Genomic DNA, 17,825 nt, shown 5'->3' with positions numbered 1-17,825 from the left:
ATACGCAAGGCCAAATCGTGCAAATTTGTTTAATAGTAAAGATTATTTAACAATGATGGAGCATGAAATCATATTGCAAGCTACAAATTGCACCGCGCCGGAAAAGGCGCATGTTAGAGAGGGAAGTTTGTCATTTGGCCGCGTGTGGTGATCTTTTTGCCGTTTGTATACCGGTTTGTATGCACACGCATTCAGGCATTGTGTACTTTTATCGGGCGGTGAGGTTGCAGCTCCCCCAAGTTCGAAGGTGCCCGTATGCCTCTGATTTCTTTCAAAGCTTTCCTTTTTGTGTGGTTTTGCTTTCTTTGCTTCTGCCAGTGTCGCTCTCACTTGTTCAAATACCATTATTTGTATGCTTCGTTTTTCTTGGCCGCGCTGTACATCTGATTGTATCAAGGGTGAAAATGGGCCTTTGAAACAATAGAAGACAGACAAACAGAAACGGGTACGCACCCCCATAGAATAAATAGGTCAATCTCTGACAGAAAACTCGAGCGGAGCTAGTGATCAGGGAATTTTGAAACGGAGATGTCCGTATTAAAAGTTCGCTTAGTGAATGTGAGAAGCGCCTATACAAGAACAAAGAAAAAAAAGATGATTAAGTATTTTTCAAGCTATTTTTCCTTGACTTTAGGATTCGCAATGTACAAAAAGAAGAGCTTTGGAAGAAATTAGAATAACATTTGATATGGAACCGAGTTTTGGGTGACGGAACTTCAAGACCTTACGGGATGGCTAATCCCGCTGACAATGTGCCATTCAATTTTTGCTAGATTGATCTGCCATCTAAGAATAAGGCTTGGAAAGTCCGAGTGAAGTTTAAAAATTAGCTGTCACCAATTTTCCTCCAAGTTTTTATTATAATTATTATTATTATCATTATCATTATCATTATCATTATTATAATTATAATTATTATTATTATAATTATTATTATTATTATTATTATTGTGATTATTATTATTAGTTTCAGTCGTTCTGTCTCTCTGGGGTGGAGTGAAGAAGGGTCCCTTCCTTTTTTGGCTGTTTCAGCTGCAAACGGGAGATATAATGGCAATTGCTCCCATTTCCCTGATATCATATGACCAGACAAACTGTACTAAGTTATGTTTCATTTATCTTGGGTAACTCCTTTACAAGAAACTGCCGTTAATCCCAAAAACAAAGTGGCATTCTAGCATAATGTCCCCATTAAATCACTGCCACCAATACTCCGATATCACGTTCCGCCTTCTTGGATTGCGTGCTGTACCAAAACGAGGCTGGACGGGCATGCTTTCGTTTGAAGCGCTGTGTGACAAGGGTTTTGAGTGAGATACCACGCAAATATGGCTAACGATCATTGCTGTGTAAATTGCTGTACCAACGACAAATGAATCGAAAATGGAAAGAATTTGTCTTTTTTCAACTTTCCGTCAAACAAGACACAGAGATCTCAGTGGATTGCCACGATAAAGCGAGATGAAGGGCCGCTTTTCAAGGTGAGTGCGACGAGCCATGACCAGCGAGCTGTCAAACGGACAAGTTCTACTTGTGGCTGATGTTAAGAGTTTCTAGATTTAACACTTAGTTAGGCCGCTTCCTATTCATGAAATAAATAGTCAATACATATCCAGATAAAATGCAGTCAACTATCTAACCTAGATTACTCGGCTGAAACGCTTCTGGCCCGAGCTGTCAAACGCACGTGGTTCATTCACGTGGAACCGGTTTGTTTGTTTTCATTGACTCGGAAATGGTTATCGATATTCTATGAGATCCTCTCTTGTTATCAGCATTTTAAATTGGAGTTTTAAACTTTTTTCCTAGGTCAAGAAAGGCTCTACTCTGGTGTGTTCTGCTCACTTCAAGCCAAGCGACATGCATAAAACTATAACAGGGCTTACAAGTCTGAAAGCAGGAGCTGTGCCATCACAGTTTGCATGGACCAAGAGCAGTCAAGAACGCCCACAAAATAAACTACAAAATTTAAAAAGTGTGAACGAACAGCAAGCACAGGAGGAGCGACGACAATCTGTCGTTGATTCATTGCGGCAGGATGTTGAATTAGAAGAAGTGACTGAATCAGCAGTGGTGGAAGCCAGTTCTGGTGATGAGCCAATAGAAGAAACAGCTACAGATGAACTGGAGAACGAAAACATTCAGCCCGCCGAGCGGAGTGCAGAGGAACAAATTAAAAATCTTGAAAGCCAAAATCAACGATTTAGAGCAGGAGGTGGAAGATCTCAAAGAATCAAAGTTTTGCGCTGAAAATATTTCCAAGAATTCAGAATTGCTGACATTTTACACAGGCTTTGTATCAAAAGAACGATTCGATAGCTTTTATAGCTTGGTTGAGCCATATGCCAAAACTATGATAAAATGGTCCCAGATTCAGCGTGAAAGAGGAGAAGAAAACTACAAGCGAAGGAGTAGCAGTGGTAATTTTGTATTGTCACTCTATGACCAATTGTTTTTGTTTATGATAAGGCTAAGATTGGGATTGCTGGAGACAGACTTGGGAGTAAGATTCAATATTAGCACAAGTACTGTTAGCAGAGTTATTTTGACTTGGGCGAATTTCCTGTATACAATGCTTGGCCAATTGCCAATTTGGCCCACAACTGCTCAGGTAAAAAATAGTATGCCTGACTGCTTCAAAACCATTTACCCTAAAACCAGAGTCATCCTAGACTGTAATGAAATCAAGGTCCAAAGGCCTAGCTCTAAGGTTCTGTACTCAGAATTTTACTCTACATACAAGTCTCATACCACCTTAAAATGCCTAGTTGGTATTGCTCCTCATGGTTCTGTAACATTTGTAAGTTCCCTATATCAGGGAAGTATATCGGACAAAGAAATTACAAGACGCAGTGGAATTCTGTCACTACTCGAAGAAGGAGACGAGGTAATGGCAGATAAGGGTTTCCTGATTCAGGATTTATTGGAACCCAAAAAGGCTACTTTGACAATCCCTCCTTTCCTGTCTAGAACAAGGTCTTTGCAGTTCACCTCTAAACACAGGCGGCCCAAGCTCTCAATGTTATCCTTTTTTCCCCTTTTTATGCGAACTTTCAGGCTAACGTGACATATGGTATGTACTATCACATAACGACTGAATTTGACCACGCGAAACATGACTCTCGCCTTGCATCATATGGAGGTGTTGGGTAACTATAATTAGCCCGACCGGGGGTAGTCAGCAACGATTTGTTAACAGTCAAACCAAAATGCTCCCCGGGTACCCTCGTGCTTTATTTGTCAAACCCATAAAGGGAGTGCCCGGTTACCCGGGGAGCATTTTGGTTTGACCGTTGACAAATCTTTGCTGACTACCCCCGGTCGGGCTAACTATAGTTACCCAACACCGCGAAAGTGTCCTAACTTTTGTGACGCGGCTGTTTTCGAATTTGCGAGCGAAGCAATCCGGAAATAAATGTATCGTTGCGAAGGCGTTGTGGACTGAATCGCATAGCGAGTGAACTGACATGGAACTTCAACATCTCTTCTTCGATTCTACAGAGGAATTGAGCCGGCAGGGTTATTTTCAGTGGATTTATTCGCTTCGAGCAGCGGGCACTCCGGAAATCAGTGTCCGGCCTTGTCTTTCTTTTAGTAGTGGAAACCCACAGAACGATAACTCGCCGAAATCGCGTTAGATCGGCCCGAGGAGCTGGCAAACAACAAAGAATACAACACAGCAACAGGGTAAGTAGATTTTATTCACAAAATATAAGAGTAATCGGCTTTTCATGCAAAGCCGTTGCATTCCCATACAAACCTTTATAAATTCAAATGTTGTAACACAACACCTTCATATGATGCAAGGCGAGAGTCATGTTTCGCGTGGTCAAATTCGGTCGTTATGTAATAGTGCATACCATATGTCACGTTAGCCTGAACGTTCGCATAAAAAGGGGAAAAAAAAAGGATAGCATTGAGAGCTTGGGCCGCCTGTGCTCTAAAGAGGTTACAGAAACACAACAGATTGCCCGCCTTCGTATTCATGTTGAACGGGCAATTCGACGAATCAAGGAATATTAAATTTTTGACAAAGGTTTGCCACTTTCGTTGGCTGGTTCAGTAAACCAAATTTGGACCATTTGCTGTCTTCTTACAAACTTTAGAGGTCCACTATATTGAACCTATAACTTGTCTGTTAGTATTATGTAGATCTACAAAATATCCATACCTCCCTCAAAAATGAGATTTTTCTAAGACCTCTTTCACCTTGCCCCTTCTGGTAACACAAACAATGCCCTCTACTTCCCCTTTGCCTCAAGGCATTTACAATCTGTTCTATGGGCGGGAGTATGGACATTTTGAGCAACTACACATTTCGCAGCAAAGCTTGGTTCAGTAATATGAAAGTTGTCGCAGTTCACAAGGTACTTACAAACAAGTGCCAAATAAGCACTGAAAGTTCATTGATGAAAGTTGTTTGCATTTCGTGGTTACAATTTTACACCTCTTCCTTTACAAAGATAAAAATTTGAGGTGCAGGTTCTACATATTCTTCAACAAATTATGCAGATTATGTCCCTGCTTTTTTTAACAGTTCAGGGAGGAGGTATTCAAAGTAAAACTTATCTAATTTCATCTTCATCTCTGAACAAAATTCTTCATCAATTCTCACTCTTTCTAAATGAAAGTCAGTTTTACAATAGACATAAAAACCTACCCATTCACAGCCAGTCAACAACATCTGTCCCATGACACGGTAGTAATAGCTATGTGTCTTTTTTAAGTTTATAAACTCCATTTACACATTTTAGATATGGCAACTCAGAGATTGACTCCTTAACAGGGCACTTGATTTCCAGCAGCCCCCAGGGATTGTTTTCAGAGGGATCATAGACTCTTCGATCTGGAGAGGCAGCCAGATGTGGGCAAGATGGGTTGATAACAATCCCGACAGGGAAAACATTGCAATCTCCACCGTCAGCATAAGCAGAAGCTGCCTCTTCTTCAGTATTAATGCCATGCTCCATTGCTGCAGTTTGCACGGTCTTCTTCAGTTGCCTGACTGCCAGTGATTCAAAGTCAGCCCTTCGTTTACACACATCTTTAAATTTGCTGGAAGATAATCTCTGTGCTCTAAAGTCATGCCACTTCTGTGTGTCAGACTGCTTCCTGGTCTCTTCCTCGTATAAGCAAGATTGTGCTAGTGAGACACTGAGTCCTTCGATAAAGTTTTTTTCTTCCAAGGTGGGAACAAATAAATAATAGTTTCCAAGTGATAGCACATCAAAAGCTGGTGGATTTTCTGGTCGATCCATCAATGTTCATGTTAATTTTGGGATCATTTGTTGTGTTTTGGCGCTGCTGGTATGAGATAACTGAGCCACAAGCTACTTTTTCCACTTTACTATCCACAAAGTCTAATCTATTGGTTTCGGGAATAATACTATTTATTTGCATGTCTTCATATTCTTTGAATATGTCTTTCAGGGAATCAACAATTTTCGGCTCCCCAAAATGTTCTGGAATGGGGTTGTACAGAGTGGACTGTACCCCATCTATCCTGCGTACTTTCTTTTTTGCTGGAGTATCACTGCTTGGAGGTTTTACCTGCTGCACTAGCACCTCTTGTACATTGCGGGGATTGATTTCTTCTGACCTCTGTGGAACATGCCATGCCCGTCCAGCCTTGTTTTGGTGCAGCACGCAATCCAAGATGGCGGAACGTGATATCGGAGTATATATTCATTCTCGTCCCCAAAAAGGATTGCGGCCTTTGGGAACCAGAATGTAATATATTAGGCTGGGTTCAGTCAGATGACGTCAGTCTTTGGCAGTCCATAACAGATTGCACAAGACAATTGCAACATGAGAAAGTCGGTTACGCCCTGTGAGGTAAGTTACACATTCAGCAAATTATTTACTCCGGATCACGCACCAAATCAGATTTCCCTGCATTGTTTTCTCTTGCTCTGCCGAATTTGTCAGAGCAAGTTGTTGCACTCAGTTTTGTCAAGCGAGCGTTTATATGTAATCGCCTCGTGCTCGCCAGATGAGATATATGAGCTTGATAAGTGAACGGCAATTTGTTTGATTTAACCTTGAGCAACGCAGAGGATTGGCTATTCCATCGAAACGCGGCATTATATTAGTCAGGAAAAATTGAGACTTGAAAAATTCACAGGTCATGACCATGTGGTAGGTTGTACACAGCGAGGAATTTTCCTGCTAATTAAAAAAGAAAAAATGACATAAATGAAAATAAACAGACTTAAAGTCTGCTGAAAAAAGACATATAAATGGCTGGTAGAGAAGAAGTTTCTCACCGCCACCATTTTCATTAAGTGCTGATTGCAAATCACGAATCAATAATATTTCTTTAATTTTACAATGCACATCAGATCGTCCCGTGACTAAAATGTCAAAGTGATTCCATTTTATCCTGTGGCCTGTCAAGGTCATATGGTCTGCAATGCCAGAAGCGTGGTTAGTACTCGGCAGCGCTTTAAAATGCTCTGTTTACCTGTCATGCAACCGACGCTTTGTTTGTTTGTTTATTTATTTATTTATTTATTTTTAATGTAAAATGCATTACAATCCCAACAACCAGTCTTATAATAATTACTAGTAGTAATCGTAGATTAAAGAGTGCGTTTTAGTTTTGGTAGGCTTGGTATGTTAACAAAACAAAACATGCTAGGGACAGCATTTTGTGCCTGAGCTGTTAGGAAGGCGTAAAATTGGTCTCCCTTCAGCAGGGGCGAAAACAAATGAACTGATCGCAAAGCAGGCTTGGTATGTTAAAAAAAAAAGTCCGGGGAAAGCATTTTGTGCCTGAGCTGTTAGGTAGGCGTGAAATTGGTCTCCCTTTAGCGGGGGCAAAAACAAATGAATTGATCGCAAAGCACGTGCATACGAGAGGGTTTGTTCTCGTTTATACATGTATTGTGTGATATTAGTTACGACCGGTCAGTAAAAAACATGGACTGCAGTCGAAAGACCGCATTTAGTCCGCAGCTCTCATTTTATACCTGAGTCCGCGCGCGTTTTATGCCCCGGCCGTAATGCTTAGTCCGCGTTTTATACAGAAGTAAGTTTTATATCCAGTCCATAGTCCGTAGTCTGCAGTCCGAAGTCCGCAGTCCACAGTCGGCAGTGCGTGTTTTATACTGACCGTGTAAATCGACACCAGCCATGTTTGTTCCGTCGTTATGCGAGACGACGTGCTTTTAGTACCAAAACTAGGGCAGTTATTTTGTTTACGAGCACGACTTTGAATCGCCTTGGCTTTGGGGTAACAGCCACCGGTCATTTTCACTTCCGAAACAATGAAACGGAGGACATGTTCGTGAACCAAAGCAACCCTGTGGGAGGTGAACTCATTTCTCATGTAAACACTTTTCATAGTTTGCGCACAGAAATCTAGGCCAGCGAGGTGAAACTCGTTTCCTCCCTTGATTTATTTAGCAGAAAGCAGCATTGGTCAGTTTCGGTCGAAGAAGAGAGGGCACACATCGCGCAGCCAAACTACAGCTTTCTGTTCGTACGAAAAGTCGTACACATTTCGTGAAGACATGTCTGCAAAGTTTTTAAATGCCATTAACACTGACTTCGAACTTTATAAATAAACAACTTATCCGTTACAGTCTTCAATAAGCTACCTCGAAAAGTCGCACACATTTCGTGAAGACATGTCTACAGGTTTTTAATTGCTATTAACACTGACTTCGAACTTTAAATAAATAACTTCAGTATCCGCTAGAGTCCGCAATAAGCTTCCTTGACACTCGAAAGCCCGCAATATTCCTAACACTCGTAAAAAAGCACATAATCGAACATGGTCATGACGTCATTCGCCCCTGAAGAATTTTTTTTTGGGGGGGGGGGTGGGGGGCAAATTGGTGTCCCCCGATAGATAGATAAATACACAGATCTCGAACTTTTATGCATTACGCGATTAGAACTGCGTTCTGTCGAATGCAATTATTTCAGGAGATATATTGGCTTAGCTGGTTGAAGTGGGCGCATTCAGGTGTTTCTCGTCATTAGGCGCAGTAGGAACTTTGAACAACGGTAAGAAGAAATTGAAAACTTTCGTGCTTAATCAAAATATTGATTATTAGATAAATTTAAACTCATTATCTTTATTATTGCTCTTTTGTGGACACAGATCTATATGGCCACCATATATTATGAAATGTTATTGTTGAGTTATGTTATATAATAGGGGGATCTCCTTGGAAAAGCTTGTATGAGCTTGCTGGGATGTCCTGCTACTCTAAAATGTTATTTATTACATATCACACTGTTGTAATAGATGAGTGGGAAATAAAAAAAAAATCTTATTTTAAAGGAGAGCCGGTATCTTTTATAGAATTGACTGTTCCTTTTTCTTTCATTTTAGGACAGCGTCGTATCCAAGTTGCATTCACTGAAAGAGAAGATGAAGTTTACTGCTTCACAACGAATTCTTTTCACTGTTGTCTGTATCATCTTCGTTGTCCAAATCCAGTACATATCTTTTCAGCGTTTTCGCAGAGAGGTTGCCATGGCACGTAAATATTCTTGTGTTGAGCCACATTTAGAGCAAACAATGTTTGCTTAGTAAACTTTGTTTTTGCAAGTTAAGGTTAGCTCACATTGTGTTACACGGCATTTGATTTTTTTATACCTAGCTCCTGGCTGTTTGCTTTACAAACTCCATTTTCTTAACTAAAGGACTTTACCTGTGGAGGATGTTTGTGTCGTCTTTCGACCTTGGCTACTAAATGTACCCAAATATAACGACCTTGGCTACCAAATATACTGTTCACAAACATTTTTACATATTTTTTCGTTTGACTCAGACATTTTATTTTTTCAGTCGTTTTATAGGCACTTTGCACAATCTAACTTTGCAAATCCAACCTTTACGATACTGATTTACGAACCAAGCTATCGATAAGCAACAGACAGATACAACCGGCAGGCGTCCAAAATATACAGTCGTTCATGACACACCTTTCACATTTGATACGCGAAGTCCTCAAGAGGGTTGTGACTCTGACCAATAATTTTCTACCACATGTCATTGGTTCAATTTATCTTTTACGATGAGCGACCAAGCGACTATTGTTTCAGTTTTGCAATTTGGTGCCCGGTACGACAGTGTCTTTAAAAGCAGCTTGGTTCCCTATTAGAGTTATTTTAGTTGTTGGAATAATAATTTAGTTAATATGGCCCGCAACATGTGGCCAAGTGATCAACGAGAATTGTGGAACCTACGTGTTTCATTAATTTTCGAACAATGGAACGCTTTCTTTAATTATACCGGTTTGTCTTGGATTATTAACATATTTTCAATAGATATCCGGAACGCTTAATTAGATTAAACATTTATTATTTGATTGGAAACTCTCCAAAAAGGTAGAAAAAGTTTACAATTACTGAGCAATCTCCTTTGTAAATTGTGAAATGCTTTTTGTTTTTAATAATAAGATCAGCAAACAGCAAAGCTGTAAAATGATAGTTACTCGTTGACATCAGCTAAATCAAATCAGAATGACCGTTTAGATCAACTTCATAATAACTTCATAATCAAGTCACAGGATAATGATAAGAAACAACTTTCTATGTAAAAAGGCTTTTGAGAATAAGCAACATTGAAATCGATAACATTTACCCACACCTTGGTTATTCTGGATATAAAACAAAAACAACAAAAATGGGACTAATCTTCCAACCCAACTTAAATCCCGTGGTGCGTAGATGAAAGGGGACTTTAGATTTGAGTACGAGTAAGAGAACGACTTCTCAATTCTAGTTTGCAGTCTTCAATTTGTTAAACGACATGAACAGAAAGGGATGCGGAAACGTTGTTGGTTTGAGATTCGCGAGTCATACTCTTACTCAGTCGCTATTGAGTTTAGTGCGAAGTCGAACTGGAGTTTCCATTAGCCGCTAATGTTACCCCGGTCCCATATAACACCACAATAAACGTGTAGCACTTCAAAATATTGTATTTCGTCGCTGAACAACTCATACATTCCTTCTTCTCCGTTCTTGAACGTTTTTTCCCTCGTGTACGATTACCCCGGATGTACTAGCCTACGTCACACGTAACGCACTTCCGTTTAGGGCTAATGGCTTCACATTTCCGGTTAAAAACTGTTTCTTAACAAAACTGTTTCTTAAAACTGTTTCTTAAGACTGCTGCCCAGCCCTCCTTTTTTTTTTTTTTTTTTTTTTTTTTTTTTCGTTCAGGTATTTCATTTCTGCATGGATATTACTTTATCTTGCTATGTTTAAAAAGCTGGAAATGAGATCAAGACTAAAATCCGACTCTGTAGCTAGACAATCGCTTTCTATACATGGCAAAATAAGTCCGGTCTAATAAAAGCGTCCACCACACTTTACAAATGACAAATATGTCCATATTCATCTACAGTTCAATGAATAAACCTCCAATGTACCTTGCTTTATTAATTTGCAGACACGTGTAAGCGTCATATCAAATTCACTTCTGTAAAGAATGGGTATTTGCTTGAGGGTCACGTGATCAAGAAACTTACTCTACCACTGGATGTACGTAATCCCTGCAGAAGTCAATGTGTTTTGGAGAGTCGCTGCGTGTCAATCAACATCGGCGCACCGATAAACGACAAAGTGATTTGCGAGCTGAGCGATTCGGATCACTCTTTACATCCTGAACACCTTAAACCACGAGCGGGCTTTGCCTTTATTAGCACTGAGGTGAGTGATTAAAATTTTGCTTGAATGATGCACACTCATCTGCATGCCCAAAGAGTAATTTAGCTCAAAGACGGAAAGCTCAGTCTAAAATTTAAAGTTGTAAGTTCAAAGTGCAACGCAGCGTTAAAAGAAAAACTAAAACTACTTAAACTAATCGTTGGAACATTATGAAGTGGTCAATTTTATTTCATATATTTTGTTTCGTATTCTTGTTTCCTCCTGCATCGCATAGGTTATAGATTCTAATCTTTTATAGTGTTAAGTAGCACTGATGATATCTACAAACCAGGGCTATTACAAACCTGGTTAAGGAAGGGTGGTGTGCATATTACTCTCATTTTTGTTTTCCTATCAGAATGCGTGCTCCAGTAGTCCTTGCTTTCATAATGGAACCTGCCTGAATGGATTTACAGTCAAGGGATATCTTTGCATCTGTCCAAGATACTTTAACGGAGAAAACTGCAAATTAGGTAAAACAGCAAATCGTTTAGTTGGTAAACTCGCTTGAGCGATGTACTTAAAATATAATAGTGTTATAGTGGTCTATACTACAGACAAATTAAAGTACTATTGGATCGCAAGTACAATTCTTTATTTCTACATTAACGATTAACTGTATAATCTCAGCTACTTCCATCTTAAACCCTTATAATTTTCCCTTCAGATCCACCAGGGACTTGCAAGGAACTCCTGGAGAATAACTTGTAAGTTGAAAGGCCCTAACCTATGGCATTAAATACGAGACATCGTCATGTTAATGAAAAAGCTTTAGCAACGATATTTTATTAGAATATTCGTGAAATGGTTGATTCTTTAATTCATATATTAGGACAAAGTCCACATATAAGCAAAGATAGATCAGGGGGTGTGTAATGTACAAATTAGGCCCCCCTCCAAACTACGCAGGAGAAACTTGAGAAAAAAAAAAAAACCAACAACAACAACAGAAAAAACAGCCATTACTTTACGGTTGGGCCTGCCGTCCACACTAATCCGTCACGAAAACGGAGCTTAACGAAGACGTTCTTCAAACCAGAGGAATTTGAATACGTGGGCTTTGCTTTCTGGCGTGGACGGAAACATTTTGAAAACGAAGCTTTTGGAAAACGATGACTTATCGATAAGCATCTCATTTTCTACCCGAGTTTTCCTCAAACACAAATAAGAATTCGAAGTGGCCGGTGATTGCTGCGTTTCAAATTTTACCAGCATACTGTTGACGGAAAACACTTAATGTGTTTTCAGAGTGAGACCACCGTTTTCCATTTTTTCTGCGTAGTGTGAGCTGGGTCTCAGTGAAATAAAATGAAAAATTGAAAAAAAAAGAAAAGAAAAAAATACGACAATTATTCACAATATTATCAGGCGAAATTTTTAGAAGTAACATATCGAGAGCTCGAGAAGGCTTTGAATTAGTTTGCTGAAAGAACGATAAAACAAAGAATAATATGTAACAATTTAAGATAAATGGCTGAACTGTCAAAGACTTGAACTCTCTTCAGGAAAGGTAGGGTCGAAAATTCCGCCAGACGAAAAAGCAAACCCAAACTAACGAATATATGGACAGTCCACAATTTGGTGACTGGGTAGCTGATAGAAAAAAAATCGACTTAGCGACAAAGCTTTTGTTCACAGGACAAATGGTGATCGCATGAAGGGCCACTGTAACAGATAGCAAGTATCAGTTAGTCAGCCATAACACGCGCAGTCTCAGTCCTGATTGCTCAAAGAACTTCAACCCATAGACTGTTGAATGAAAGGAAATGCCTTATAACAAAATGACACAACGATTTCATTTTTTCATCAGAAATTTGTTTGTTTGTTTTTAAGTCGAGAACCTCTTTGCCTTTATGTTAGTCAGAAGTAGCAATAAATTTCCTTAAAAAGATTTAACGAGTTAAGTCGATACCTCCATGTTACAGAACCACTATGTTATGGACATTTCACACAGGTCAAGAAAAACCATCTTTTCTTAATATTCATCAGGCCTGAAGGTAACAAAGCTTATCCCCTAAAGCTGGCATCAACAACAATTCCTGTTTATTGTCACGTGACTGATGACCTCGGCTCATGCGGAGGTGGTGGATGGACGCTGGTCATGAAGATAAACGGTAGCAAGGTAGCACTAGAAAACAGTAATTATAGGTTTCTTACTTTTTATTTTCATGAGACTTTCGGAGAAATTTTCATTTAAATACAAGGGTCAACCCAGATTTAAAGATTCTTTTCATGTAATGTTATGTTGTCTTGTTATTAAGCGTTGTTATGTTTAACAAGACAGTTTTTTTTTTTTTTTTCCCCACTTGATGCAGACGTTTCACAGGTGATTGAATTACTGAAATAAAATTGGTATTGACCAAATATTGAGCATGTAGTGGCATTTTGTGCCACTTAAATGGGAGTGAATTGTACGGAGTTAAGTCAAGTGCTGTTGCTGTTTTGAATCTTGTGCGTAACTCGTTGCTGGGCTTGTTGAAGTGGAGTTCACAAAACAAATAACACTGCGAGTAAATCGTTTGACAGTATTTCTAATTCCTAGATCTGTACAGTCGGTCGATAGTAGCGTTATGTATAAATGAGCAGTTCCCAATGGAAAGTGCGAAGTACTAGTCAGCAAGCTTCACTCAATTAAACATAGGTGAACGACATAGAGATCGTGCGTTGTTCATGAAAAATAGTGACTTGGATTTAACCGCTATCCAAATGCGTGTTGTTATCCATATGTTGAGAGCGTAAAAGTCAGCTGGAAAGTTTACATAAACAACATCAAAACAATTCCTCCAGAAAATAATGTTAACTTAATGAGCGATACATTCGGTTGAACTAGCGATATTTCCACACCGTAGACCAGAAAGTCCATTTTAAAGTTGTCCACAGTGTTCTGCAGCGTTTTGGTTTACATGTAACTTAAAGCTTATTCAGAAAGATCTTTGGTTCAGACGTCCTTGTAACCCGAAGGGCGATATCATTGCTTTTAAGTCATTATCGCCCTCTTAACCATCGATCGAATCTCCTTGATGCTTATTCCTTACCATTTCGAACTCGGCTATCCCTGCACGAAGTTAACGGAGTTAACAATGGAAACGTTTAAGAGCCAGTGCCCATAATTATGGACCAAACAACGGCACAAGTCGAAAAATCGATTTTGCTCATTTTTTGCCCATAGATTGGCCCTAGCTAGTAAACAAACGGACCATAGTTAGTTTCTGCTAATGCAGCTTTTTTGGGGAGAAATTTGCGAAAAACGATTTTTTTCCGATTAGGCTCAAAATCTACTTCCGGTTTTGCGGAATTTTCCGAATATTTGATTGCTTCGCGCTCCGCAGAACAGCTACTTGAGAATCTTTCAATGGTCTTTACATTCAGCTCAGGTCTTCATGGTATGACTGAGCGAAAAATTAAATAAATCGAGGCTTCGTTTCAGCCTGAAACGAGATCGAACACAAACGGAAAATATTACGATGTGTTTCAAACGAATTATAGCACTAAAATATCGCCATATTTTTCTATGGGCTATAACTTTAAATGCCATAAAAACACTTTATACGGGTTAACTGTACACCCACCTGTTTGAAAATCAAAAGATATCTCTGGGCAAATGGTTTTAAGTCGCCCGCCTTGGCCTGTGCTTCTCATGAATTTTTCCCTGGACCGCCGTGAGAATGTGAACGATTGCGTGACTCTGGCGGTCACCCTGAATACATAATTCGTTTCCAACAAACCGCAGATGGCTATCTTAGAACATTTGGGTGAAAAAAGAAAAACATAATGGACCACTTTTAACTTTTATATTTTGAAAGTCATCGCTTTGAAATTTCGTTAATTAAAAACGCCAATTAAAAGCAATTTACTCGGAGTTCGGGTGTTACTGCTATGTCGTTTTAGGCTGTCGTTCTTTCTCTGATCATTTTAATTACAAGAACGAGTTCTAGAAAGAAAATCGTTCTAAGTTCATTTGTTAAGCGTAATGAAAAGTTGATATTGTTGGTTTGTAGCCTTACGTGATCTGAAGGAACGCTACAGTGATTAAATTTGTATTTGTTGATTTCGACGGATCGATTTTCGGTTAAACCTTTTTATTTGTGCCAGCACATTTAGTGCTTTTTCTCCTGCTAAAAAGTCGGAAAAAGTAAAGTAAACAAATCCTAAAAGTCATAAATAAGAGGCATCGACAGTGCGAGTGTCTCGGTAAGCTGTTAATTTGAACAATTACTGTGCTGGACGGATTGCTTTCCTGGTTACCCACGTACTATACATAGTTCATTGTGCGCGAATGTTTCTGTTTCAAACAACTGAAATGCTCAGTGCTTTTTCCTTTTTTTTCTTCAGTCTTAAAACTTAAGGTTAAAGTTAGGCTAAACCCTAAACTGTTTTGGCGGCCAACCTATTTTTGGCTAATTGCTTTATCAAATTATATATATATTTCATTGAAATTCGCTCCTCTGTGACCGACTTCCGCGAACAAAACAAGATGGATGTTCGCTGTTCAGTTAAGACTACAATCCTGGTCAAAAGTGTTGGGACAGTTATGGCAGATGACTTCACAGGCAGCCTCTCTTAAGACCAAAACCGCGCAAGCCCGCCTACCCCCTCCCCCTGTCAATGTTGATAAAAATCTTGAAGAAAAAAAATCCTTGACAATAGCCTCAGAATAGCCTCGTTTCAAGAGTTGTTCGCCTCCTAGAACAGTATTCTCGAACTAAAGAGACGATAAGATAGATATTCACGTCTTATTCCAATAATAGCGATTTTTCAGCAATCGCGTTTGGTTCCAACACAACTGTCTAACCACTTTCTATTGTCCCTTTTTCCTTTTTTCCCACATCCAATCTAGTCTTCAGAATAGCTTCATTTTCATGCAACATTGCTAGGGGAGAGGGGGGGGGGGGGGGTCAATTGTACTTGCTTCCATTCATCTTTTGTTCTAAAACGTTAAGGACGTAGTTGAAATCGTGGGTTTCAGCGCGCAAAAATGGGAGGTGTCCCAACAACTTATGGCCAGGATTGCAGGTTTACACTAGAGGAAATTGTTCCGGATTCGTGATGAATCCAGAATGTTTTAGTGCTGGATTGATTTTGCCATTTACACAAAAGTGGACGAAACCGAAATAAAAACCCTCCGGTTTGGTCGTGTCTCCGGAGATTTTGAATCCGGAATTTAAAGTGGGAACTTTGAATCCGAAAACTTTTGAATCCGGAGAGTTTTGTCGTGTGAACGATTTTCTCTCGAATCCAGATATTTTTCCGCCTGTGATCTTTTGAGTTTGCGGTGGAACGAAAATGGCGGATTACATGATCCAGTCGTAGTCGAGTCGTAGGCGCATTGATGGCCATTTGATGGCGGTCGCTGGGTGATTACCTCGTGCTGTTTCAGGTGTAGGTGATCACTTTTATAATGGGTAATGCCATACTCCTCAGAAACCGTGCCCAATTTATACTTTACTGCGCGGATGACGACGATGGCACGATCGAAGACCTCGACGGTTTTGGACCCTAAACCCTAAGTAAATACCTGGAGGAACCTGGCATGATGGACAACAGTACCGTGGTCAGCGAGTTGAAAGAAAACTTCAGACTGTCTCAACCTACCCCTAGCCTTATTTTCGGAGGCATTTTGTTTCTCGTTGTCGAGGCAACAAACTGCTTGTTAACCATTCCATCATGAATGTTCCCGGAGTTATCGTCGTGTATAAACGATTAAGAATCCGAATATCCTTTCACTGTAAACCCCTACTAATCCGAATACTCTAAAATTGATGAATTCGGGAACTCCTTTATTGTAAACCTAGTCCTAGATCGACCACTGTAATGTTTATTTGTCTACCAGTGTTTTGATCTGCAAATTTCAGTTAATTGATCAAACAACCAAAGTAGAAAAGATGGATTTTTTTCCCAGTATGATTGAAACTTAAACGCAATTTCTTCCTCGGCTAATTCAATTCAAGAAATTCCGGGTTTTCTAGCTGAGTTTGAGCATATTGTTTAGGTACAAATTTTCTACACAGCTAGAAGAGCTGAGATGCCGTCACGCAGTTAGTAGTCTATAGAAATGATGGTGTTTCCACTTGACTTTATTTGTCAGTCAATGATTCAGTTGCCATAAATCATAGAGGATTGGTTAAGTGTATCTCTGAAACTGCTACTGTGTTGTAAGTTATCAGTGAAATCAATAAAATAAACAAGTGTTAAAATAATTTTCCCGGAGTACTGTAGTAACGTTCTTTATCATGGATGTCGTGGGTGTCGCAATGCAAATGAAAAAACATATATATTTATACTAAGTTAAACAAAAACAACAAAAACAAAAAACAACAAAAAAAACATTTTCCATTATTTTATCCACACAACGTTTCAAAAATTGCTTTCATCGGATTGCTGGAAACGAATATTTTACTCGAGAGTGGCTATCCGCGTCACGCAATTGCTTACATTCCAACGGCGGATTTTGGGCAAAATCTATGAGAAACACAGGCCAAGGCGGGCGACTTGAAACCATTTGCCCAGAGATATTTTTTGATATCCTAACAGGTGGGTGTATATTTAACCCGTAGAAAGTGTTTTTATGGTATTTAAAGTTATAGCCCATAGAAAAATATGGCGATGTTTTTAAGCAATAATTCTCTTGCGACATACTGTAAAATTTTGCGTTTCAGTTTTACCTCTTTTCGGGCTCAAAACTAACTTTGATTTATTTTATTTTTCGCTCAGTCATACTACCAAGACCTGAACTGAATATAAAATCCATTGAAAGATTCTCAAGTAGTTGTTCTGCGGAGCGCGAAGCAATCAAATATTCGGAAAATTCAGCAAAACCGGAAGTAGATTTTGAGCCCAGGCGGGTCGAAATCGTTTTTGGCGTATTTCTACGAAAGAAAGCTGTATTAGCAGAAACTAACTATGGTCCGTTTCTATTCTTACTAGGACCTATCTATGGACAAAATACAAGCGAAATCAATTTTTCGACCTGTGCCATTGATAGGCGATTTAGGTCCATTTTTATAGGCATTCACTCTTAAGAGTACTGTACCTTTCTTCTTCCCAATGGAAAAATATGAAAAAGGAACTTGAAAGAAAATACAAGCCTCTTTAAATTCCAATCTTTAAAATGACTTCATTTACATTCTGTAATGGAAAGGATAGCTTTGAAACCCTGT

General features: G+C 39.3%; 3 protein-coding genes and 2 pseudogenes across 3 annotated transcripts in view; 3 read left to right on the top strand and 2 right to left on the bottom strand.

The window, feature by feature from the left end:
• Window positions 1–17,825, bottom strand: part of LOC149110238 (uncharacterized) — a 154,326-nt gene that overhangs the window by 85,667 nt on the left and 50,834 nt on the right. The window lies entirely within an intron of this gene.
• Window positions 56–2,474, top strand: LOC149110245 (uncharacterized). The gene is made up of 5 exons (XM_089291603.1): window positions 56–112; window positions 1,392–1,481; window positions 1,810–2,245; window positions 2,292–2,420; window positions 2,470–2,474. The coding sequence occupies exons 1-5, from the start codon at window positions 56–58 to the stop codon at window positions 2,472–2,474; spliced, it is 717 nt and encodes a 238-aa protein (XP_089147729.1).
• On the top strand, window positions 2,624–4,122 carry LOC149110244 (uncharacterized; annotated as a pseudogene).
• LOC149110243 (uncharacterized) lies at window positions 4,197–5,258 on the bottom strand (annotated as a pseudogene).
• LOC110055277 (uncharacterized) overlaps window positions 10,405–17,825 on the top strand; it is a gene marked incomplete at its 5' end in the record, with an annotated part of 59,627 nt that continues 52,206 nt past the window's right edge. Inside the window, 4 exons of the mRNA XM_089291600.1 lie at window positions 10,405–10,671; window positions 11,027–11,141; window positions 11,336–11,375; window positions 12,658–12,790. Coding sequence (XP_089147726.1) covers window positions 10,405–10,671; window positions 11,027–11,141; window positions 11,336–11,375; window positions 12,658–12,790 — 555 coding nt within the window. The remainder of the gene's footprint in view (window positions 10,672–11,026; window positions 11,142–11,335; window positions 11,376–12,657; window positions 12,791–17,825) is intronic.

This window comes from Orbicella faveolata, unplaced genomic scaffold, assembly GCF_042242905.1.
Source record: "Orbicella faveolata isolate gen_17 unplaced genomic scaffold, um_ofav_v1 contig_24, whole genome shotgun sequence".
Classification (NCBI taxonomy): Eukaryota; Metazoa; Cnidaria; class Anthozoa; order Scleractinia; family Merulinidae; genus Orbicella; species Orbicella faveolata.
The sequence above is the reverse complement of the archived record's forward strand: the minus strand, read 5'-3'. Positions and strand labels throughout refer to the sequence as shown.

Coding starts and splice junctions, on each gene's coding strand:
- LOC149110245 (XM_089291603.1), top strand. CDS start 56: ATGGAGCATGAAATCATATTGCAAGCTACAAATTGCACCGCGCCGGAA. Junction 113..1,391: donor CCGCGCCGGAAAAGGCGCAT/GTTAGAGAGGGA, acceptor GAAAATGGAAAG/AATTTGTCTTTTTTCAACTT. Junction 1,482..1,809: donor ATGAAGGGCCGCTTTTCAAG/GTGAGTGCGACG, acceptor CTTTTTTCCTAG/GTCAAGAAAGGCTCTACTCT.